Here is a 24,410-nt window from a genome sequence, read left to right on the forward strand (position 1 = left end):
ATGTGGTCTTGGGTTCTGTCCAGTTCAGCTGTCAGTTACATATTATACAGATATACAGACTAGCAAAATGGCTACTAACAACCAAAATGGCTGCACTTTAGTTCACGCCGAAAATAACTATACTTTGGTTCTAACAGTGCTCACTCACAAGCTACATCAGTGGAGTAGAGTATGAAATAGCTCCAAGGATTCAAAAATTTTAAATATGGTGATACAAGTTGAGATGACTTTGGGGTCTAGAAGAGCCACTATAGTTTTTGATCCCCATCATCGCACTACTGTAATTTCCATATCATTGATCAATAATTATTAAATCCTTGGTTTTGGACCTCAGCAGGAAGGCCTCGTGCCACTTCACTCACCAGCTACAGTATGCCCTTTTGTTGTTGCTGTTGCTGCCGAAATACCTCTGTGGGTTGTAGAACTTTGATTTCATACTTCCCAGATCCAATTTTATGGTGTCCACTAATAATTTCTTAACTAATCCTTCATTTGTGTATGTGATACAACAAAATCCTTTTCACTCATTTTTTTATATAAATTTATTTTTTTAAATCATTGTGAGAGCAGTTACAAAGCTTTCAGGTTTAAGTCTCGGTCATACAATGATGAAACACCCGTCCCTTCACCAGTGCACATTTTCTATCACCAAAAACCCCAGTATCCCCCCCATCCCACACCCTCCCCATTCCTGTGTGGCAGATGATTTCCACATTACTCTCTCTCTACTTTGATTACATTCAATATTTCTACACCAGATCCACTATTATTATTATTTGGGACTTTACCCCAAAACTCAGATCTGCTGAAAAAGCAACATAGAAAATAGAAAAGTTTGTTTTCTATTGCTGATTATGAATAGCATATGATGTCAAGTGGTCACACAATTTTGGAATTCTGAAATTTTAATAATAAAATTGGAGGGATTTCTGCCAAAAGTCGCTGGGTTCTGAGATTTGTTTCTGAGTGTCTGGGATCATGGCTGTTAAGCAGCTTGATCAGAAGCCAGAGAGGCCGTTTGTGGGCAGCAACTCGGGTTCTTGTTGGGACAGGGGAGGAAAGGGCCGCTCCACCCCCATCCCGAGAGGTCCTGCATGTCTCATCACTGCGGACCCATACCTGACTGTCCATTGGCCTCTGGAAGATGGCAGCTACCAAGCCACCAGGGGGAACAGGTGGTAGGATGGACCTTTTCGCACCTGGGGTGTTCACTCGTTTTTGTATCCATGGGAAGCTCAATATTTTCAATCTTTCCAAAGGTGCAAAATATTCTTTAATTTATTCTTTAGAAGTATCTGGGCTCAACTTACCCACAAAAACCTTTTGGGAGAGCTCTTTTTCCTTTAAAGCTGTGACATTCTGGAGGGTCTTTCAATTTTCCATCCAATCTGTGTTCTTGAACTTTAACATCAATACCCAGTTTGAACTTTAACATTAACATCCAAACTGGAACTTGAACACAAACATCCAATTTGTGCTTGAGTTCCAAACTTTATCAATATAGCAGCATCTTTGAAAAACACAAATCCAATTCCTCTTGATCTTCCAAGGACTGGATCTGTATTAATTGTACAGTCTCTAAATTCCCCAAATTGAGACAAATATTCAGTCAGATATCTCTTGCTTGTATCCCAGCTCAAGCCTCCAATAAACACTTTAACATCAGCCTGCTGATTCCCGGTCCCTCTGTGAATTACTCTATTTGCTGTACTTGTTCATGTCCTCCATGGTGGTGGAATGGTCAGCCAGTGATTGTTGGCAGTCAGGTCAAAGGGCAACAGCCTTAATGTTTTACCTATACACTAACAATAATCCTTATACCCCCACCATTTCATTGCAGTTCTTAAGACTAGAAGTCAGGGACTTTGTTGTGGTCCTCAAACACATGAGTTGTGGTGTCCTAACACACTTGTTTGCATGTTAGGGATCACTAGAGATCAAAGGCTTGTTTTAGCAGGGATCCCAAATCAGAGTGTCGAAGGATCACACTTGACTTGAGGGCTGGTGCTGGGGACTGAATTCAAGGCCTCATAATCTGTAAGGTTGGTGCTCTACCACTGAGCCAAACCTGGGCTCTAGATTGTATCTTCTGAAAAAACAAAACAAAACAAAACATTAAATCTGTATTCATCCTACTTGACATTCTTCTCTCTCTCCTATTATAACATCATCGCTATAGATACATAAATACATACATGTAAAAAAAGCCTTCAACTCAGATTCCCTCTTTAGCTCTCTTTTGTTCTCTCATTACTACAAATTTTCACAAATCATCTCTATAGATAAATACATATATGTAAAAAAAAAGCCTTCAACTCAGATTCCCTCTTTAGCTCTCTTTTTGTTCTCTCATTACTACCCAATTTTTCCCAAACCTGGCCTGTTTCGGCCTTCACTTCCTAAATCTTTTATCTCCTTGAAGTCCCTGAACACAGTCATCACCAAGCCTGGTTTCATAAGACCTAGATTCTTTACTGTTGTTTTGCATTTTTCTTTGGCAGGGTATGGGAAGAGGGGAGGGGGCTGAGAGTTTGGGCCACACCTGTCTGTGCTCAGGTCTTCCTCCTGGCTCTGTGCTTAGGAGACCATTTGTGGTGCCAGGGATCTATCCAGGTCAGCCCAGTATCACTTGCTGTGTTATCTTTTTGGTTCAGACCTAGATGCTTTTCTTTCTTTTTTTTTATTGAATCACCAAGAGATAAAGTTACAAAGCTTTCATGTTTGAGATTCAGCCATACAATGATTGAACAACTATCTCTCCACCAGTGTCCCCAGTATCCCCACCACCACACACACACATCCTCATCCTGCCTCTATAGCAGACAATTTTCCCAGTACTTTCACTCTACTTTTGGGCATTATAGTTTGCTCGAATTTTCCCACCACCATTCAAGCCTGCCTGTCAGGGGCAGACGCTAGGTAATTTATTTTCCATTGCTCACTTTGAATATCATGAGAGGTCACACGGCCACAAAAGCGGCCACATACTTCTGGAATTCTAAGATTGCAAATGGCTGGGTTCCAGAGACATCTCTGTAGGGCACTAATCCATTTTGGGATTCGATTGGGAATCTCTGGACCAGGGCTATTGGTGCACTAAGGTGGTGCCCAAAGGCAGACTGTGACAGCCAGGATGCCGAGCAGGCGGGGAGCTAAGGAGGGACAGCCCGACTCCTCTGCTGCCGCTGTGTGGCCTGGAGACTTAGTCCTGGAACCTGCATACCCAGACCTTACTTGTGGAAGCTCATGGTAGCCAGGATTCCATCTGGAGCAGGCAAGGAGAGTGTATTTGCTCCATCTGGGGTGCCCCGGTGAAATTGGCTTAGTACGGGCCCAGAGAGATCTCTGGTGATGTGGTGTCGTCTGGGACTTGCAGACCTAGCTTCTTAAACCTCTCCTATGGGGGCATGTCACTGAATGTGGGGACTATGAAAAATCCTAAACATTTATTTTAAAATATATTATTTATTTGCAATAAATGCTGATCCATATACCTATTTTATAGCACTGTAAATCTGGAGTCACATAAAAATTTCTTGGACACAAATGGGTGAGGAATGGAAAAAGCTTAAAAGAAGCCCTGTCCTTAGATACCTAAGGCTTTTATCCTCAGCATCACTTTGCCCAAAGACATTACACTTGTCTCTCATGGACAATTCTTTCTGAATCTTTTTTCCTTTTATGGAGTAACATGGATTGACAAAGTGTCAATGTGTTTTACGGCATAAGTCTACCACCACAGTGCCAATCTCCCTCGATGACAGCCTAATCTGTTCATTCTCTTGGACCTCTTTGTATTCTGTAAGAATCAAAGGGTTTTCATAGGTCATTTTCTAGTACTATGCTTTTTTTTGATGCTACAGTTGAGTGAAATCATCCAGTATTTGTCTTTTTCCTTTTGACTTGTTTTTCATGATTTGATTCTCTCCAGGTCCATCCATGTTGTGGCAAAAGGCAAGATTTTCTCTTTTCTAATTTCTGAGTCATAGTCCCTTGTGCATATTATTGCCTTCTATACTCAAAAGCCTGTCAATTCTCTGACTCCTGAAGCAAGGCTCCTGATGGAAGACCCTTCATCCTGAGTGGGGACACTTCTCAGGTGGACTTACTCTTTGTCCAGGCCAGTGATTCAGTGCAGCGAGAGCCAGGAGCCAAAAGAGCTCCTCCATTGGTGTTCAGGAGGCCATATAGTACAGGATTGAACCCAAGCTGGTACCTGACCCCTCAACTAACTTCAAAAATAAAGTATGCCAGAACTCAGGAAAAAGTTCAATGGTAGAGGATTTATTTATCTGGTATATTTGAAGCCCTGGTTTTGATGATTATCAGCCTGAGTCAGAGATGGTATAGGGATTTAGCTGATTTCCTCGAACCTAACAGACATTTGTTTGATCCCCAAAACCACATATGGTCCCTGAGCATCACTAGGACCAAGATCTGACAGAAGAACCAGGAGTAATCCCAGAGCACCACCAATGTGGCCCACAAACAAACAAAAAATATTATGCCTGCCCACTTCACTTCCCATCCATCCCATTGATTTTATGTGAATCCAGACACTGATGTTTGACGAGACCTCAAGGTGATCCTTTTATATAAAGACAGGTTATATATTCACTAAATTAGAACTGCAGGCATATGTCATATGCAAGAGATATGGTGGAGTCAAGTGTTTTGTGGACCTGTTTTAAAAGACTGGATGATCAGAATACACTCCTCAATCCAGATTCATTATTTCAGATGAAACTTCTGAAGTCTGTCATGTTTTGTCTTTCTGGGTCACACCAGCAGTATTTAAGGCTCTTTTAACCCCTATACTCTCTGAGCCCATCATGCCTTTTTGTCACTGCTGTGTGGGCCAAGCCTGCTTTAACAAGAATATGAATATGTCTCTGAATTACTGTTCTCAGTAGTCACTGCCTCCTTGAGGTTAGTGACAGAAACTAGAATGCATTCATCTTTTCCCCATCCCTCTGTCTCCTTGGTCCACAGGGAAAGGTTGCCTGTCAACTACTTCAAGTTTCAGTTCCGGAACGTAGAGTACAGTTCTGGACGGAACAAGACCTTCCTTTGCTATGTGGTGGAAGTGCAGAGCAAGGGAGGCCAAGTTCAGGCGTCTCGGGGCTACCTGGAGGATGAGCATGCCACCGCTCACGCAGAGGAAGCCTTCTTTAACACCATCCTGCCAGCTTTTGACCCAGCCTTGCAGTACAATGTCACCTGGTATGTCTCCTCTAGCCCCTGTGCAGCCTGCGCTGACCGCATCATCCGAACCCTTGGCCAGACCAAGAACCTACGCCTGCTTATCCTGGTGGGGCGCCTCTTTATGTGGGAAGAGCCTGAGATCCAGGCAGCCCTGAAGAAGCTGAAGGAGGCTGGCTGCAGGCTCCGCATCATGAAGCCCCAGGACTTCGAGTACATCTGGCAGAATTTTGTAGAGCAAGAGGAAGGCGAATCCAAGGCCTTTCAGCCCTGGGAGGACATTCAGGAAAACTTCCTATACTATGAGGAGAAATTGGCAGACATCCTCAAGTAGGCACTGCTGCACGTGAGTCTCAGCACCAGTCTCTATATAAATGGTCAATTCGGGTGGCAGGTTGGAGGGCCGCTGGAATGGATCTATTTGATTTTTATTGGGGAGGTCTTCATTTCTCTTTAGGTTGGTTGTAAAAGCATTAGAGAAGATCCATCTCCTTGGTTTTGTCAATTCCTCTCCCTCAACCTTTTTCTCTGACCCTTTTATAACAAAAGCTCTCTAGAGCTTGGAATACTCAGGGTTGACAGGAATTTAAAAGGTTGAATGAGAAGCTAGAGCGAGAGTACAGCAGATAGGGCATTTACCTTGCATGTGGCTGACCCAGGCTCGATTCCCAGCATCCCTTATGGTCCCCTGAGCACCGCCAGGAATAATTCCTGAAAGTAAAATCAGGAGTAACCTCTCTGTGCGTTGCCGGGTGTGACCCAAAAAGAAAAGAATGGTTGAATGAGACAGAACAACATTCAGGAGTAAGACTCAGATGATATAAGGACCAGATACTGAACAAGAGCAGAGATTTAAGTTGATTTATGGGTTCATACCCTGGCCACTCTCTAGATGCCCCTAACCCCACTCCCATTCATAATCTTCCCCCCTTCCAGTGTTCTCTAATATGGATTTTCTCATTTCTTCAGGAGCAAAAAAAAGTATTTAGAGGAGTCCCCAAAAATATTTATTGGGAGGAGTTCAAGAGGGAGGGTGTGGGGGAAGAGGGTGGGGCAGGTGGCGGGTGGGGAGAGTAGCTGCTTCCGTATCTTCAAATTGTTGTGCTTACATGTTTTCAAACAAATGGGAAGACTGATGATTACTGAGCAAGTGTAAATGCAAACACATTTTTCTTACATTGAGAAGACCCGAAGAATAATGTCAGATTATTACAGGAAGAATGTAAAACACGTTTCTATGCAGTAGTTTAAAAGGTTAATAAAATGCGTGGGAATTCGGCAGCAGCTCAGAAGTAGCAACCTACAGATACCAAGATGTGATAGGAGAACTAGAAATAAAGATTAGCTATTTAAGCAAATAATTAGAACACAATTAAGGCCAATTTGGCCTCTTGCTGAGGGTAAATTAGACTTCTACAGAAAGAGGCCAATTACCCTCAGGAAAGAGAGTAAAGGATTCCTTATCTTTCTTGTGTAGATGGTGTGAATTTGGTTTGCTCCAAATTCTGTAAGTACCTATAAAAGACATTTACTGATCAAAGTTCTCCAGAAACTTAGGAACAGGTCTTCACTACCCTCTTACCCATCTTTAACTCTAGAATACCTCACATATCAATAAGACATCAAGCAGTATGCGTCCATAAAATATTCCATTTTATTGTGGTATCTCTCATAGCTAGCCTGGCGAGCTACCCCTGGCATATTCGATATGCCAAAACAGTAACAACAAGTCTCACAATGGAGATGTTACTGGTGCCCGCTCGAGCAAATCAATGAACAGGAGGACAATGATACAATGCTAAAAACACCTGCTGCTTCCTAGACACAACTTGGACACATCAGTTGTTTTCTGTTAAGATTTGCACATAAGGTGCTTGGTAATTCTCAAACTGAGCATCCATTAACACATGAAGACAAGATTTTGATCCACTTCTTTCAAAAATCAAGTCCCATGGGGCCACAGAGATAGTACAGTGAGTAGGGCATTTGCTGTGCAAGCAGCCAATCCTGGTTAGATCCCGTCTCCAGCATTTCACATGGTCCCTGAACCCACCATGTGTGACCCAATTCTTAAACACGAAAATCAGGAGTAAGCCCTGAACACAGCTGGGTGTGGCCCACACACCACAAAAAAGCTTTTTTCTTTTTTAAAAAGCAAGACCGGGGCTGAAGAGATATCACAGCAGGTAGGGCATTTGCCTTGCATGCGACCAACCTGGGTTCAATTCCTAGCATCCCAAGCACCACCAGGAGTAATTCCTGAATGCATGAGTCAGGAGTAACCCCTGTGCATAGCTGGGTGTGACCCAAAACTCGGGGGGGGGGGGGGGAAGCAAGACCAATTCATTATACTCGTTGAGAAAACAGTACAGAATGCCACATTACTTGGCGAAGATGAAGTAAAATACTGATCTGGGTGTTGGTTATAAAAACAGATTTCTAAATGTGAACTCTGAAGATAAAAATTAACTTTTGAACCTCTTTAATATTTTTATTAGTGTACATACTATCATTGTAATTATTCTACATAGATTTTGCAATATGATGATAGATACCATAATTTTTACTCCAGTTTACTTTTTAAATATCTTACAGGATCATGGGCCTCTTCTTCCGATGCCTAACTAGTAGGTCCTCAAGGATTTGTGTTTGCGCCTTTTTCCTACACTAAGTCAGATAATTAGGTAGTTAAATCTGCTATGAAAATTAAGCACTGCAAGAGGGATTAAATAGGGCTTTTAATTTTGAATAACTGAAGATTGTCTTTTATACAAACTGAATGGAAGTAAAATAGATAAACTGATTTGAGGGAAAAGTCCATTTTTTAAATTTTTTTTTTTCTTTCTTGGGTCACATCCGGCAATGTTCCTGGCTCATAGACTCAGGAATTACTCCTGGCAGAGCTCGGGGAACCATATGGGATGCTGGGAATTGAACCAAAGTCGGCCGCGTGCAAGGCAAAAGCCCTACCCGCTGTGCTATTGCTGCAGCCCTGAAAAGTCCATTTTTAAATCAAATTATTTTTAAATATTACTGAACATGTTTCACATTATAAACCACCTTCCACTTATTGTCTGTCACCATTAACATGCTCCTTTTTCTGTATTTCGGTTGCTTATTTCCCATTAGAGAAAGGTTAAAATATGTAAGCTTTAAAAATTGACATGAAATAGTTACAATATAAAAGTCCAAAAGAACAACTCCGCTTTATAAAAATGTTCCTGGGGCTGGAGCGATAGCACAGCGGGTAGGGCGTTTGCCTTGCATGCGGCCAACCCGGGTTCGAATCCCAGAATCTCATATGGTCCCCTGAGCACCGCCAGGAGTAATTCCCGAGTGTAGAACCAGGAGTAACCCCTGTGCATCGCCGGGTGTGACCCAAAAAGCAAAAAAAATAATAATAATAAAATAAAATAAAAATATTCCTAAGAAAATTTTTTCCCATTTCTTATTTTATCTAAATGGACTTAAGGATTTTAACTCAAGAGAATAGGGTTAAGGCGGCAGATTTCTGATTTCTTCTTAGGCTTTGTGTGAACCACACTAAAACACAAATGAGGGGTGGGATAAATAGTATAGCAGGTAAGGGGCTTGCCTTGTACGAGGCTGGACCTGGGTCCAATTCCCATCATCCCATGTGATCCCTGAGCACCACCACCAAGAGTGATTCTTGAGTGCAAAGCCAGGAATAACCCGAGCACTGCCAGGTGTGGCCCAAATCACCACCTTGTCCACAGACAAAAAATATATACTAATTAAAAAACATGAATGAAATAAATCTAATCCTGGGAAAACCTGAAACCATGAGCCAACTGTGGGGCAAAAGTTGAAGGCACACAATTGCTTTATGAAACCCTGGCTTAGAAAGAAAACTTTTCATTCTTTGGGGGCAGCATGCGTACATGTTTAGTAACATGCTTTATTTCCCACCAGGTCTGCCTGCTGCTACCGAGAGACAGCAGTGATGTGTTTGGCCATCTGGGACAGTCTTGACTTCTGACACTTGGAAATGGACAGCATTTGATACCACTCCACCCTCAGAGGACTCAAATCACAGAGGATCAAACTACTTCACATTCTAAGTTATTTATGCTTACCCTTCTCTCTGAAGCTTCTCTTGGGAAAGAGAAAAGTAGGCTGCAAGGATAAAAATGGCACCCATATATAACAGGCGCCAGGCATCCCTGGAACTGAAGGTCCGAATTTCCTCAAATGCGCCATTTAAGGAAAAGAGTCTCCGATCCAAGTCTGTGCAGTGTGTGTCTACAAACGCATTTTATGTCCAGTTGGTTGAATTTTTTAAGAAAAACAGTGACATTAATAAAAGAAATGATGTTGAATGTGGGTTTCCTGTGACTTTTTTTAAATAAAGAATTTGGTCACTTAAAATCCACCACACACATTAAATAAATCAATGCCAAAAATAGGGCCATTCCAGCTGTGAACTTCACAAAAAAAGCCCAGACATAAAGTGAAAGGGAGGCTTTAGCCAGAACCTGTCTGAACAGCGTAAGATACTAACTCTCCCACGTAAAATTCACCCCATTCCTGACCTTCTTCAGAGATTTTTGAGATTACTTAGGTGAGTGCCTTTATCTTTTCTCTGAAAATAAGGGATACGACAGAAGGAGAAGCAAATGAATGAGAAATTTGTTCAGATACACATTTGGCAATAAATATATAGTACTACATTATGGTAATGGCAGGCTGACGTCAAAGTCCCATTTCTTAAGAATGAGCTGAGTTCTTTGTGAAAGCAGGAATTTCTGATCATTTTCGAGGAATGTGTCCAGACTGATGATGAGGTCATGACTCCTTTCCCCAGGGATCAAGTATGAATGGTCATTGGAGCATGATCCCAGGATTACGTCCAGAATTCCACTTATTTCACAAGACTAGATTTTTTGGAGTCCTTCACAAGACTAGATTTTGTTTAAAAAATCATCAAAGCTCATCATGGAAAAAAATTAACTCGAACACCTCTAAATGTTTAAAAAAAAACAATGGGTTGAGGAGAGGCTCAAAAGCTGGAGCACATGCACTGCATGCAGGAGGTCAAGGTTTGATCCCCAGCAGCTCACACTTCCTTTCGCACTACTGACAACCACCCCTGAATAGAAAGCTCCTGAGCACTGGAGTATGCTGTCCCCCAACTCCCAAACAGAGCAAACGTAGAGGAAGCCAAGAATATCAATAGTTTTGAGCCAGTCCTTATATTCATTTGCATAGTAAAGAAAATTAGTGCTAAGTTTCCTAACTCCACTCTAATTCTTTTTTTCCACTTCCTCTTCCCTGCCTCCAACTTTATTTATTTGGACAGAAGCAGAGCTTCAAAAAATTTTGGTCTACATGACTGAATATAAACTTTGTCTCCACACCTTACTTACCCCAACAACATGGAGAATTTGCCTGTTTTCATACACAAAAGGAGTAAAATACTTTTTGAATTTGCTGCTTCATATCAGTGAAATGTGATAATAAAGTCTAAAGTACAAAGATTCTATTTAACCAGTGGTTTCCTGGTATTTCAACAAGCTTCCTCTAATACCCAGTTCTTTTAACAGAGAAAAGCAGCAAGTACACTGGCAGACCCAGATCTCAGTCTAGGAAAAAAGCAAATCATAAATTTGATTTTATTTTAAAATCAACCCCACAGTAAGGATGGAGTTCAGGGGACTCCTCGCTTTTTCAACTCTTCTGATACTAAACCATTAGTAAAACCTATGAACTTTATTTTTCCATAATGAAAATAAAGTGGCATGCTCTCATCTTAGGCAGAAAAAGACTAATACTCATTTCTTAATCCCATTTGTTTGCATACCAGAATACCATACATTTATTTCATGACTGCATCAAACTGATTCAATCATGTAAACTATAACAGTATAGAGACATCTCAGAAAGATGTCTTTTATATAACAGTGAGAGGAAAAATTGACCATACATTATAAAATCTGCCTTTCTAGTATGTTGACTCACAATCCTAGTCCCTTATTTATTACCTTGACATCCCTCCCACTGGACCCTCTTTGAAATTAAGGCACATAGCTACAATAGAACAATAGACATGAACACAACTTCATTGAATCTCAAGAAAAAAATTTATTTTTTCCCCATCCTTACAAATTTGTCAAAAAGTTTAATTTTATAACTTACACCTTAGGATGAATTTGATGACACAAAATAGTACCAAGTAAACAAATGACAAAATATGTAAATTACTTAAATGTTCATCCTTCCAGAAAATTCTCAAATAGAAAAAAAAACAATTCTGCCACCTAGTGGCAAGTCAGAGGAATCACATAATATATCCTGGAGCAAAATAAATCATAGGCCCAACAGTTTCCCTACCTAATAAAGGCTACCTACTCCATACATACCTTTTTGCAGGAATAACCCAAAACTCAGAGCAAGATATCTCAAGAATCTCTCCTCCAGAGTCCCAGTCCACTTATTATCCCAAGTCTGGCATGTCACATGGACTACTTCATATGAAATGTAATTTTTCCTCTGGCTATTTTAAGATCAGTTTGTCCCAGTTCTACAGTCCAGAAGCGATAACACAAGAGAATGTGAACACATCCAAAAGCTCATCTGTTCAGAGTGCGTACACAGTAATTCTGATGTCTGTTGCCTCAAATACCTCCTCAATCATCACAGATACATTTTCCCACTGAAGACCATCAAGACCACATCCAATCCTGAAAAAAAAACAAAACATCTGTTGTTTGTAATGAAGGTATCTAGGAAATCACTCCTTTCGTTCAGTTGTAACCACCCAAAACAAAGGACGAAGTATCTGGCCTAAGACCTATAAGCAGGAAAGGTGAGGGTACAGAACTTAATTCCTACTCAGTTACCTAAGACCTTTCTGGGGGAGTTTTTTCTTTTTTTTGGTTTCTTTTTGGTTTTTGTTTTTTTGTTTGACACCTAAGACTTTTAAGAAGCCTTGGTTTCTTCTGTGCAGGTTGCTACAAGCATTTTAGGTGTACCCGTCATACATTTTAAACATTCCTGCAAATTCCAGGGCTCTTTCTAAGATAGGGAAGTTTACAATTTTCCAACACCATAGACTCTGACCCAGACTTTAGGCTCAACAGGAGACTAAGGGACACTGGTGCCACACCTGGGCATATTGATGAAATATATAACCTCAGAAGGTCTTAAATAAACAGACAATCTCCACCAGCCTAAGTGAAAATGCAAGATGTTAATCTTATTTTAGCAACACAAATGGACCCTAATTTAATAAGACATCTCTGGGAAACAAATGGGAATCCTCTGATACTTTGTTTAATAAGCAACCTAAAGACCTAAAGTTTTCCTATAAAAACTGCATAGAACAAACCATACTTTGTTTTATACTAAGTTCCTCCCCTTCTGTGGAGGTTTTTTTCCCTCTACTTCTCAATAAACTTTTGTGTTTTCTGAGCCTAGGCATCTGCATTACTCAATATTTTCATTTTTTAAAATAGAGAAGAATGTGAGAATGGTCACTTATTCTGCATTGATAGCTCTTATCTTTTTAGCCTAAAAAGATACTGTTTCTCAATTATCTCAGAATATACATAGAAACCTTTAACTCTGCCAAGACATAGGAAACTTACTACTTTTGTGGGAGGATGGGGAAAGATTATATTTTAAAATAACAATTTATGAAAAAGACAAAAAGAATTCTGGAAGTAAAGGTGGAATATTGGAAAATGGCAAACTGATAGAAATCAGATAAAGCCTCAACTCACACAACTGCCTCCCTGGCATCTTTCCTTCAAGATGCTGTACTGCTGTTTGAAGAAGTGAGAGGCTTAGCTTATAAAAAACATGTTAGTAATCTCTTATACAAGAGCTTAGGTGGTGGTTGGGAAAAGTGGAAAAAAAATTTTAAAAGATGGAAATTATGGTGAAGGGAATATGTGATGGTGGTGGTATTAGTGTTGGAATATTCAATGTAATAAACCATTGCGGGGGCTGGAGCGATAGCATAGCGAGTAGGGCGTTTGCCTTGCACGCGGTCGACTCGGGTTCAATTCCCAGCATCCCATATGGTCCCCTGAGCACCGCCAGAGTGATTCCCGAGTGCAAAGCCAGGAGTAACCCCTGTGCATCGCCAGGTGTGACCCAAAAAGAAAAAAAAAAATTGTGGACTTTATAAAAATAAATTTAAATTAAAAAGAGGTGCTAACACTGCAAACTTTAGAGGTGATAATTAGCACTGTAGCACTGTCATCCCGTTGTTCATCGATTTCCTCGAGCAGGCACCAGCTGTAACGTCTCCATTGTGAGACTTAGTTGTTACTGTTTTTGGCATATCGAATACGCCAAGGGTAGCTTGCCAGGCTCTACCGTGCAGGCGGGATACTCTTGGTAGCTTGCCAGTCTCTCCGAGAGGGATGGAGGAACCAAACCCGGGTCAGCCACGTGCAAGGCAAATGCCCTACCCTCTGTGCTATTGCTCCAGCCCAGAGGTGATAATTAGGTCCCTAAAATACACTCTAATTTGAAAAACAACATTTCTGAAACATACATAACCCATAAACATATTAAATACCAGTTTAGATGAGGGTCACTGGAACAACAGTCACAAGTACTAGGATTTTACAATAAACCAGAATGCTGGTTAGAACTGATTCAAAACTGGAATGACTGAGTAAGTGACCCTAAACCCAAATTTGAAAAGGAAACAATATGCGTATTAAATCCTCAATGCCATCCCCTTAAATTCCCAGTAGCTAAAACTGCTGCCCCTAAGCAACATGATTCCCACAGTGAAGGGTAGGGTTCCGCAAGTGGTTTGTGTGAAGTGGGGATAAGAGTTCAGAGCACTAGCCTTGAGAAAGGAGCCTGCAGCTTCCCTTGACACATCCTGGGTCACCTGGAGAAGCCTGGGGAAATTTAGAACTGATGAGAGTCCACTAGAAGCACCTGCATGGTACAGACCTTACCTCACACCATCCCCATGAGGTGGTCTTCAAACTGCACCTAGGTTCCATTTGTTCTGCCTTGTGTAGGACATGATCCCTGCCACCAGATTTCTCAGGGAGCTGCAGAACCCAGGTTGGAGTGAGAAACTGGTCTTTGCAGGAAAGGAAAGTAGGTCTTAAATCTTACCCAGGGTTGCCAAGTCTGTCTCCTTCCTTTACAGAGAAGAATGTCAGGAAAGGAATAGTGAAGTAAATTAAGTTTATTCAGTAAATAAAGGCAGAAAGAGAGAAAGATTCATATTCAAAAGAGAAAACACTGGATTCTCCAGAGTGACTTCCTGGTAAAAGTTATGTATGCTTATTTTTCATGACTACCTTTGTCCCAAATTCTTAACATGAGTAGAATTAATGGGTCTTTCCTGGGGGGAAAGCATTCAACTTCTGGTGGTCCATTCTTGAGTTCCTATTACGGCCTGTGCCTGTGCGTTCCTGGTGCCTCCCCTCTGAGTGAACTACAGGTAACAGGGGCCTGGAATTCTAAAGCTCAGTGATTAATTTCTGGCTCGTAAGAATTCTTTTGTCAAAGGCCTTCATGTCTTTGGGCTCTTTTAGGTTTTTCTTTTTCTTTTTGGGTCACACCCGGCAATGCACAGGTGTTACTCCTGACTCTTGCACTCAGGAATCACCCTGGCAATGCTCGGGAGACCATATGGGATGCTGGGAATCGAACACAGGTCGGCCACGTGCAAAGCAAACGCCCTACACGCTGTGCTATTGCTCCAGCCCCTCTTTTAGGTTTCTTAAAGTGCTTTTTCCAACATACGTTATCACGGGCGCCCAATCTCTCTGCCTGCAACATGACTAAGATATTACATCAAGAATTTATTCTCTGGGGGCTGGAGAGATAGCACAGCAGGTAGGGCGTTTGCCTTGTACGCGGCCGACCCGGGTTCGATTCCCAGCATCCCATATGGTCCCCTGAGCACCGCCAGAGGTAATTCCTGAGTGCAGAGCCAGGAGTGGCCCCTATGCATTGCCAGGTGTGACCCAAAAAAGCCAAAAAAAAAAAAAAAAGAATTTATTATTCTCTGGTTATCATGTATACTGACCAAAAACAAGCAAGTAATAGAACATAAAACTTGGTAATAAAAACCTCCAACTTTCTTTGCACAGGATGGTCCTGATGGAAAGCAATCACTGTCTTAGTTCTTGAACTTCTAAAGCCTCAGAAATAAAGGCTAAGTTTCTACCAAAGAATACCTAGAATTCAGCAATGTAACTGACCAATGATTCCCCCGAAATAGAAGCAGATCTGTTTTAATTATCCTGATCAATTCAACTCAAAGCAAACACATGAGTGTATCATGACTTGACAGCTAATTCAAAGTAATCTTACAAAGTTTTAAAATTTACCTACCTTTAAGTCATCATTTTGGGTGAAGGTTCTAAATCATGTGTTTTGGGGTATGACAAAAGCCACCAACAATTAAGGATCCTGGGTTTCCTTACCTGGGCATGGAGAGGTCTGTGACTCCGTTTTGCAGACAATGAGACTTCATGGCTTCTAAACTCTTCTGTAGGTTTTCATACGCTGGCTTGTGTGAAGCCCTTTTCTTTGTAATCTGAGTATTAAGAAAGAATTGGGAGTTTCCAAATGACAGCCAATGAAAAGTCATCATATTCTCACAGCATACTGATAACTAAAGTGAATTTTTATAGCAGTTTAAAGAGAAACACTATATAGTCCCTTCCAACTATGGAAGACACCAAGGAAAACGCACCAAAATAGGGTATGAAAAACCCAGACACTGCTCTCTAAATAAACTTTCCTTTCAGATGAAGCTCAGAACATTAGCAACCGATGCTTATTGCCTATTTTTTTTTAAGCCAGTTAGAAGAGTCTTACTTGGACTTCCAAAAGATAAAGTGCTTATTTGTAACAAGGAAGAACCAATGCTACCTGAAAATTTCCTGTTAATTTATTTAGGATTGTTTGCTTGCTTGAAAATTTCCTGTTAATTTATTTGCTTGCTTGCTTGTTTGTTTTCTGTAACAGAAGAAACTGGTAGTGTTTCCAAATAAGATGGCAAGTCAACCTAAGTTACATCAGAGTTACAAAATGTTAGCACCTAGCACTATCCTTAACAAAGCTACACTCTTTCTGGAACTGAAGACCATGTTTTTGAAGTTGGTGGGCTCCCACAGGTGACTTATGTGAAGCAGAGAAAAAAAGAAATGGCCACTTTCTCCTGATCTACCTCTCCTACGTTGGGACAGGTAGGGAAGGGTAGTACTGATAAAGTCTGCAGAAGAGCCTGTGACGCACGGGTCAGAGCCCGCTAGCCCCACTAGGAAGGTTTGCCTTTGTAAGTAACCATGCCCGACTTAGAGAATCTAGTAGCTAACATAATGAGAAGTAAAGCATAAAGGAAACTCAGGGGATTAGAGGTACTCGTAAAAGCACTGTAAGCTTCTCTGTAGGGGGAGGGAAAGGGGCATTTCACTGATGAAGCCTGAAACCACTTGGGGTTAATATCCAACAGGAGTGATCGATGGTCCTCTTTGAAACTCCTTTCCGGTCTTTGTTCCTGCAGGAGCTTTTCTTGGAGTTTAGCCTTCTCTGGGTCTGCTGGCTCCAGATGAAGTCATCAATAAGTGAACTACTGGGGGCTGGAGCGATAGCACTGCGGGTAGGGCATTTGCCTTACATGCGGCGACCAGGGTTCAATTCCCAGCATCTTATACAATCCCCCGAGCACTGCCAGGAGTAATTCCTGAGAGCAGAGCCAGGAGTAATCCCTGTGCATCATGGGGTGTGACCCAAAAAAGAAAAAAAAAATTCCTTTGGCCAACATGTAATTTAAGAACTATTATTTCCATCTCACATTTAGTGAAGAATTGAAGTGTGGTGTGAGACAGCCCTAGTTTTTGTAAACCTTGTAACATGCCCTTGAGAGATATAATTCTTTTCCCATTGGGTGGGGGATAGCCTCATACTCCTTTTTAATCTCCTGTTCCTAAATAGTGACTACCAACAAGTCTGAGTAGGTTTGTGATCAGATTTTTGACATCTGTGGTTGTCAGAACATATTGATCAGTATGCTGTAAACAGAGAGAAAGAGGGTCCTGGCAAATGTATGATGGGAAGGAGTCTGAAACTTAAACCAACCAAAAAGGTATGAAGGCCTTGGAGACAAAAGACCCATCTAAGGAGCCCATAAAACCCTTGAGAAGCAGAATTCCGGGCCTGGAGCAGAAACATCACAGAGAGGAGAGGCTCCAAGAATGCATAGACAAAGACTGTGATATGAACTTCTCCCCATCTTCCTTACAACTCCCACTCCCAACCCCAAGGACCACCAGGAGTGATCCCTGAGCACAGACCCAAGGAGTAGTAAGCCCTAAGCAACATCCAACGTGCAACAGCCCACAGCCCAAAAGACACATACACAAAATACCCAAATACAAAAATTGAAACACACACACAAACCCCCCCACATCCTAAAAAGCCCCAAAACAAGAATGGACTGCCAGAAGCTCAATGCTTCCCCCCCCAGGAAAAGACCCACTAATTCTTATTCACATAAATAATTTGGGACAAAAGTGGTCATGGAGAAATAACCATACAAAACCTGCATCAAAGAGTCACTCTGGAGAGGTTAGTGTTCTCTCTTGAGCATGGATCTTTCCTTTTCTCCTATCATTTTCTGAATAAACTTGTTTTATTTCACTATTCATCTTGAAGTCTGTGGGCCCCCCAGTGGGTGGCGTACGTGAAGTGGAGAGAAGAGAAATGGCCACTTCCCCCAATCCACCTCTGCCACCCTGGGACTGACTGAAAAGTCTAGACGGATATAAGCCTTCTCGGCCTGGGTGAGTCCCACCAGCCCCACTAGACAGCCATCAAGCACCACCTGAATCTGACGTCCACTGGGTCTTCTTGGCACGGGAGTTAATTCCTATAGCCTGAGCTGTGGACTCAGGCTGGAGTGAGGAATGGCCCTTTGCAGGAAAAGAAAGACAGTGCTAGGACTTACCCAGGGCTTCCATGTCCTTGTCTTTCTCACAGAAAAGAATTTCAGGAATATACGAGTAGTAAAACAGTTTTTACTTGAAGGTTTTGAGGAAAGGGAAGGAAAAAAAGAGAACAGAGTAACGTGCTCAATTTTACCAAGCCTTAGTCTCTGTATTCAAGAAAAGTGGGTCCTGAGAGCCTCAGGATTATGTTGGTTTTAGTACTTCCTAAGGAATTCCATTGCTATAGGGGCCCTTCCCTGTCTACCTACCTACATCATTCTACTGAAATTCTTCTCTGTAAAGAAAGGAGACTTGGCAAGCCTGGGTAAGCTTACCAAGCCTGGGTAAGATTTAAGACCTACTTTCCTTTCCTGCAAAGAGCAATTCCTCACTTCAACCTAGGTTCTGCAGCTCTCAGAGAAATCTGGTGGCAGGGATCATGTCCCACTCAAGGCAGAACAAATGGAACCTAGGTGCAGTTTGAAGACCACCTCATGGGAATGGTGTGAGGTTAAGGTCTGTACCATGCAGGTGCTACTAGTGGACTCTCATCAGTTCTAGATTTCCCCAGGCTTCCCCAGGTGGGTAGAGAGGGAAGCTGCAAAGAGCTTTCTCAAGGCTACCTCTGGCCTCCTCTCCTCTCTACCACATAACCCATCCCAGTAAGGAAACCCAACTTCTTCTAGGAGTCACCACTTTCACCCACAACAAAGACATATGCAGTGTATTCAGTCAGTCTTACCAAGTAATATATGTATCGCCCATCTCTTTTCAGAACAGCCACTTCTCCGGTTTTCTTTTCTAGTAAAAAAATTATTAAATAGTAAAGAAAAAAGAAAACCAAATTCAAAACACTCATTTCCATTCTTGGAGTTTTAAAATACTTCTAAACAAGAGTTTGCTTCATGTGCATGCAGAGAAAGGGACCCACATTCATTGCTGGTGGGAATGTGGACTGGTCCAGCCTTTTTGGAAAATATGGACATCCCTGAAAAGTAGAAATTGAGCTCCCATTTGACCCAGCAATACCACTTCTGGAAATTCACCAGCAGGGGGCTCTAAAAACCACAAAGAATTGCCATCTGTACTTCTATGTTCATTGCATCACTATCCACAACAGCCAGAATCTGGCAACAACCTGGGTACCCAAGAATAGATATATGGATAAAGAAACTATGTACATCTACACAGTAGAATACTACACAGCTGTTAGGGAAAAATTAGGTCATGAACTTTGTGGGCAGAGAGTCTCTTGCCCACACGCCTGGCTGTCTTTCCAGGGGCCCCTCGGAGGGGATGGGTTCCAGCTTCTCTCTCCACCCTGAGCAGAGCTCCCAGCAGCCAAAGACCACCAGAACCTAGCTATAGCCATGCTGGAGGCCCATCTCCACACGTTCAGACAGGCCTCACACATGAAGGTACCAGCAGAGGAACCCAGGTGTGTGTAATCCCATCAGTGGCCAACATCCAGAGATAGTATCAAATCACCAGTGGAGACTGATTCAGTTAAGTCTGGGCTGTAACAAAAAGAGCATCTTTAAGAAAGCCCCATGTGAAGATACTAATGCACATCTCAAGTTTAAAATCAACGTTAGAGCTGGAGCAATAGCACAGCGGGTAGGGTGTTTGCCTTGCACACGGCCGACCCAGGTTCGACTACTAGCATCCTATATGGTCCCCTGAGCACCACTGGATGTGACCCAAAATGGAAAAAAAAAATTGTTAGAAAAGTACTGGGAGGGACCCTCTGCTCCTAAAGACTATGATCGAGAGGTCTTCTAACTTATTTTGGCACCCAGAGCAGCTTCTTGCAGAAATGCATCTAAACTGTGAACTGAGCTACAACCTTGTGCCACCTGGGGAGGGACTTTCCCTCTCTGCCCGGTTTTTCTGAGGGGAAAATGGCGGCGGCGGCAGCATCCACGTGGCGAGAGCCACCCTCTAAGACTCCTCAACCCAGAGGTAGGACTTTTTAGTGATGTAGCCTGTAGGTGGTCCTGGAACGGGGGGACATTACCGGCACGCCTTCCGCCCAGGTAAGATCCGGAGCTGAGGCGCAAGAAACGGACCCTCTGCTCCTAAAGACTTATGATCGAGAGGTCTTCTAACCCATCTTGGCACCCAGAGCGGCTTCTTGCAGAAATGCATCTAGACTGTGAACTGAGCTAAAATATCAGAAACCCAAAACCTCACGGCCACTACTGCGGCTGCATGAACTCAGAGTCTTAACTCTCCACAATAAAAATAAATTATTAAATGATGCCTTTTCAGCAGGCCTGATTGTTAGGGGAAAATTCCAAACAATAATATTGAGTTCTCTATTAAAATATTGAATGTATTCAAAGTATAGAAAGAATAAAGTGAAGATCATTAGCTACTTAGGTGGGGGGTGGGTGGGAGGGGAGTATATTGGAGTTCTTGGTGGTGGAACCTTTGCACTGGTGATGGGATGGGGGCTTAATCAGTATATGACTGAGACTTAAACCTGAAAGCTTTGTAATTTTTTTCACGGTGATTCAATAAAATAAAAATTTTTAAAAAAACGTTTGAGCATAATCTCTGTTAATGAATGCTTTTTTTCTTCACTTTTTATTTTATTAAATCACCATGAATTATAAACTTTTTCATGGTTTGGTTTTTGACATACAATATTCCATCATTAATCCCACCACCAGTGTCAACTTCCCTCTACCAGTGTTCCCAGATTCCCTCTCCTACCCACCCCCACCACCCCAGCTCCGGCCTGCCATCTTTAAAGGCACCTTTTAAATTTGATTATTAAAATGTGTCTCGTGAAAAAAAAAAGTAATGGGAGAGATGTGTAAGTTTCTAGGCTCCTTAGATAAGAACAGAAACAGCAGATCCTGAATGCCGAAGTGATATGCCTGTACGTTCTGCTATTTCAGTAATTCAATTAAAGGCCTCAGAGACATGAAGTAGTAGTAAAACCAAGAAAGTTTTACGACAAAGACATCCGAGAATATTTTTTACTTTTTTGCATATGTGGAGTATCTTTTTAATAAACCAAGTCTTTGGTATAATAAATGACCAAAGTAAAGGTCCATGTCCTGAAGGAGAAACTAGAAACAGTAGGTGGTTAGAAATCCCCCCTTGGCACATACATAACGTGTTTACGAAGTATAGCAGGATGTCAAAAGATGCTTTAATCAGAGGAGGAGATAAAACTCACGCTGACTTATCAGATCCTGTACCCCTCCAAATTTCTTCTTGAAGAGAACAGCGATTCCAGCTCCCATTCGACAATCCTCACTGATACAGTGGGCTAAAGAGTCTGTTGGGGGGCATGCAAAAAGATCTCCTTTCACGTAAGTGATCTAAAGCGTGCAAAGTGAGAGAAATGTTACTCTTCACATAAATGAGCTCTTTCCCTTGTCTGTTACCGCGTCTCCCATTGTGAATTCTCCCCACGTGTCCTCCCTGACTTAAAGCCAGACCGTCCAGACTGAAGACACTGAGAACCACCCAGAGCACGTGTAAGCGTGGTGACGGGCCGCCTCCCCCGAAACGCGCCGCCTGAGGCGCGGGCGGGCGGCTGAGGTGTCCGTGCTCGGGAGCGGCTCGGCGGTTACGCACCCGGCTTCCCGCCGGGTCTTCGCTAACGTTTCCCGCCATGCCGCAAGCCGTTCTCTCCACGCCGGGGCGTTTCTTCGGCTCTGAGGAAGGAGCACACCCGCTTAGGCGGCCCGCGGGGGCCGAGTTCCCGCCGCCCCGACCCCGCCCTGCGGCCCGACCCCGCCAGCGAGCTCGTCCAGGGCCCAACAGAAACTCTGGGCGGCGCGGAGCACGGCTTCCCGCAGCGCGCCGCGAGCCCAGCGAGGCGGGGCCATTCCAGGGGTTCCCGATCCGTCTCCTCCGCGGGGCCGAGAGCGCGGTGTCCCGGGTCCAAAGTACCGGGGCCGGCCGCGAGGAAAGGCTTTGGCCGTCAGAGGCCCCGCCCACAAGAAAGGGCCCGCAACGGGCGCCGGTGGAGGAGCAGCGGGCGATCCCCGACGCGGAGCGGCCTGAGTCGCGTCGCACGTACCGAGTATGGCCGCCCGCCAGCCGGGGCCGGGGCGGAAGCGCGCCCCTCTAGCTGACGCGCCGAGCCCGCACTCTGTGGTGACGACCCGACTTCCGGCGGGGAGCTCCGAGCGAGCTGACGCGAGAGCCACCCGCGAGAGAAGAGCGGCGCTTGCGCACTAACGCCGGGGGGGGGGTTGTGTCTCACGAGGACGCCAAAACGGGAATGCCCGGGAAGTGGGCAAAACACATAGCTAGCGCCTGCGTAGTAGTGTGTTTTGGCGGGAGTTGAGGGAGTTGGCGCGCCCGGAAGGCGCCTGCCTATTCCTTCCGCTGGGTGGTGCCAACCCAGGGACGTGGGCGTGGCCCGGTGGGCGCCTGCGCCGTGCGCCCTCGTGCGGGGGCGGGGCCACTCCGGGGGCGTGGTCTCGGAGGCGCCTGCGCGGAGGCGGTTGGAGGGAGGCCCGATTCCCCTTTGTTCGAGTTCGCCATTTTGCTAGGCAGCGGCAGTGGCGGCGGCAGCGGCGGCTGGAGCCTCTGATTGGGTTTCGGGGTCCGGTACTGGAGCCAATCAGCGCGGGCAGCGAACCGGGGGAGCGAGGCACGGTGAGTGTGAGGAGCCAATATCCAGCGGCCCAGTGCCGGCCCCAGCGCCCCGATTGGCGGGTCCCGCTGACCACTCAGAGGAGGCCCAGGCGCCTGTGGAGCCCCGGGAGTCGAGCTGAGCTTAGCCGAGCGCGGTGGTCGGCGGCCGGGCCTGGAGCCCGCCGGCGCCCCGGAGCACTGCCGACGCAGGCCTGCAGGGGGCCGCCCGCGCGGGAATGGCGCTGCCGGGAGCGGGCGTCCCCGGCTCCGGGCCCTTCCGGGGGCCATGCCAGCTGGGGGGCGCAGCGCCCCTGCTCCCACGGCCGGGGCCCGGGCCCTCGGCCCCGGTGTGGAGGCGGCGGGCTGGCCTGCCACGCGTGCCGCGCCGTCCAGGTATCACGCGCCGGGCACCGGCCCTCCGCTCGTCCTTCCGCCTTTCCACTTTTCCGCCCTGGCACCGGGGTTCGGACTGGGCACCTCCCGCCCGCGCCGGCGCCCCCCTGCGCCCCCGTCATTTTCTCCGCCCCTGCCTCAGTTGGCGCCCTGCAGGCTGCCCCGTCGGGGCGCCCCCCCGCCCTCCCCGAGCCGCTCGGTGCGCGCTGACCTTCCCTTTTCTTCTCGCCACCGCACGGCCCTGCGGTGTGGCGGGCTCGACTCCGCTCCTCCACGTCGAGCCCAAGAATTTTGGCTAATACTTGCTGTGCCCGTCCGTAGACTTGCCCGGCGAATGTTCACGGTGTTGGGGGGCGGTGGGTATGTCGTTGTTAGAAGAAGAGGGATGGATGCCCGTTGGCGGCTGTAGGGAGCAGGCGTGGATCTTTGTGCGGGGGAGGGCGTGGGAGAGGTCTCTCAGCCTCCCGTGCCAGGTGCAGCGTGGCTCGTGAACGATGAGCGAGGGGCAGGGGGTCGCGGCGAGTCCCGTGGAGCGCGGTGATGAGCAGCCCCCGCCTGCGACGGCCGCGCTGCCCGGGACTGGACGCACGTGTCCAGGCTCTCCTGCCCGAGCCGGGGAGCTGAACCGGCAGAAACACTTGCCTGTCCAGATAAGGGACTCCGGAGAGCGGTACTTTGTGGGGTACAGATAAGAGCAACCCAGGAGTGCTTTTTTCTTTTCCCTTCCCAAGATTGGAAAAACATTTCTGACTTGTGAGTGGCTAGATGCTTGGAGACAGGGAGGACTTGAAATTTTGACTCTTGTGAAGTACCAGCTGTGGTCCTTTGCTTGTAGAATAGGCTTAAGTATATATAGTTCTGTGTCCATCGTATTTACTAAAGTATTTATAGGTAGGTTTAAGAAAAATCCTGAACCAGGTGAGGTTTTTTTCAGTACTTAAAATGTGGGAAGATTTGGTTTTCACTTTTTTTGAATTGAGTTTTTTCCATTATTTTCCTTAATTTTAGTTTACATATGTACATAAATTAGATGAGGTAGTGTCTGTGTTTTAAAAAGCAATATTACTTCCTGAATAGGTGTGTTACTCTTGATTTTAAAATGGCTTGCCAATTTGAAACCACCAAACTCTCCATTAGACTTTTTCATAAACAGGAGTTTGTACGCTGGTCATCCTGTTTTTGCTACACATCTCTATTGTTTCCCCTGTTGGCAGAAAACTTTTTTGTTGTTGTTGTTTTGCTTTTTGGGGGGTCACACCTGGCGATGCACAA

At 44.6% G+C, this 24,410-nt stretch overlaps 4 protein-coding genes and 1 pseudogene across 18 annotated transcripts in view; 3 read left to right on the plus strand and 2 right to left on the minus strand.

Moving 5' to 3' along the window:
- TSPO2 (translocator protein 2) overlaps positions 1–5,113 on the plus strand; it is a 23,076-nt gene extending 17,963 nt beyond the window's left edge. Inside the window, exon 4 of the mRNA XM_004621350.2 lies at positions 4,993–5,113. The gene's annotated coding sequence lies outside the window, so the exon portion shown is untranslated. The remainder of the gene's footprint in view (positions 1–4,992) is intronic.
- The window catches only part of APOBEC2 (apolipoprotein B mRNA editing enzyme catalytic subunit 2), a 17,266-nt gene extending 7,785 nt beyond the window's left edge, over positions 1–9,481 (plus strand). The window contains exons 2-3 of the mRNA XM_004621346.2: positions 4,993–5,548; positions 9,136–9,481. Of these exons, the coding sequence (XP_004621403.1) occupies positions 4,993–5,536 (544 nt within the window). The 3' untranslated portion in view covers positions 5,537–5,548; positions 9,136–9,481. The remainder of the gene's footprint in view (positions 1–4,992; positions 5,549–9,135) is intronic.
- Positions 200–3,830, minus strand: LOC129406481 (heterogeneous nuclear ribonucleoprotein D-like; annotated as a pseudogene).
- On the minus strand, positions 1,696–23,713 carry OARD1 (O-acyl-ADP-ribose deacylase 1). Of its 10 annotated transcripts, none has more exons than XR_008631021.1 (6): positions 21,735–22,176; positions 21,331–21,475; positions 18,883–18,941; positions 15,633–15,745; positions 11,583–11,903; positions 1,696–2,089 (listed from the first exon to the last, which is right to left on the minus strand). XR_008631021.1 is itself a non-coding variant. In XM_004621351.2 (6 exons), the coding sequence occupies exons 2-6, from the start codon at positions 21,771–21,773 to the stop codon at positions 11,801–11,803; spliced, it is 459 nt and encodes a 152-aa protein (XP_004621408.1). In that variant the 5' UTR covers positions 21,774–21,814; positions 22,183–22,301; the 3' UTR covers positions 11,285–11,800. The 10 variants fall into 10 exon arrangements, 8 of the variants coding, with proteins under 8 accessions (XP_004621408.1, XP_055000336.1, XP_055000332.1 ...); XR_008631022.1 differs by lacking the exon at positions 1,696–2,089 and adding an exon at positions 14,145–14,336 and having other exon boundaries at positions 11,285–11,903; XM_004621351.2 differs by lacking the exon at positions 1,696–2,089 and adding an exon at positions 22,183–22,301 and having other exon boundaries at positions 11,285–11,903; positions 21,735–21,814.
- The window catches only part of NFYA (nuclear transcription factor Y subunit alpha), a 36,915-nt gene continuing 35,109 nt past the window's right edge, over positions 22,605–24,410 (plus strand). For 3 of the 6 annotated variants that reach the window (XM_004621348.2, XM_004621347.2, XM_004621349.2), the window contains exon 1: positions 22,607–22,766. The gene's annotated coding sequence lies outside the window, so the exon portion shown is untranslated. Of the gene's footprint in view, positions 22,767–22,815; positions 23,139–24,410 lie in introns of those variants that run through there. The other 3 variants (XM_055144353.1, XM_055144355.1, XM_055144352.1) reach the window with 2 other exon arrangements.

Source organism: Sorex araneus, chromosome 7, assembly GCF_027595985.1.
Source record: "Sorex araneus isolate mSorAra2 chromosome 7, mSorAra2.pri, whole genome shotgun sequence".
Classification (NCBI taxonomy): Eukaryota; Metazoa; Chordata; class Mammalia; order Eulipotyphla; family Soricidae; genus Sorex; species Sorex araneus.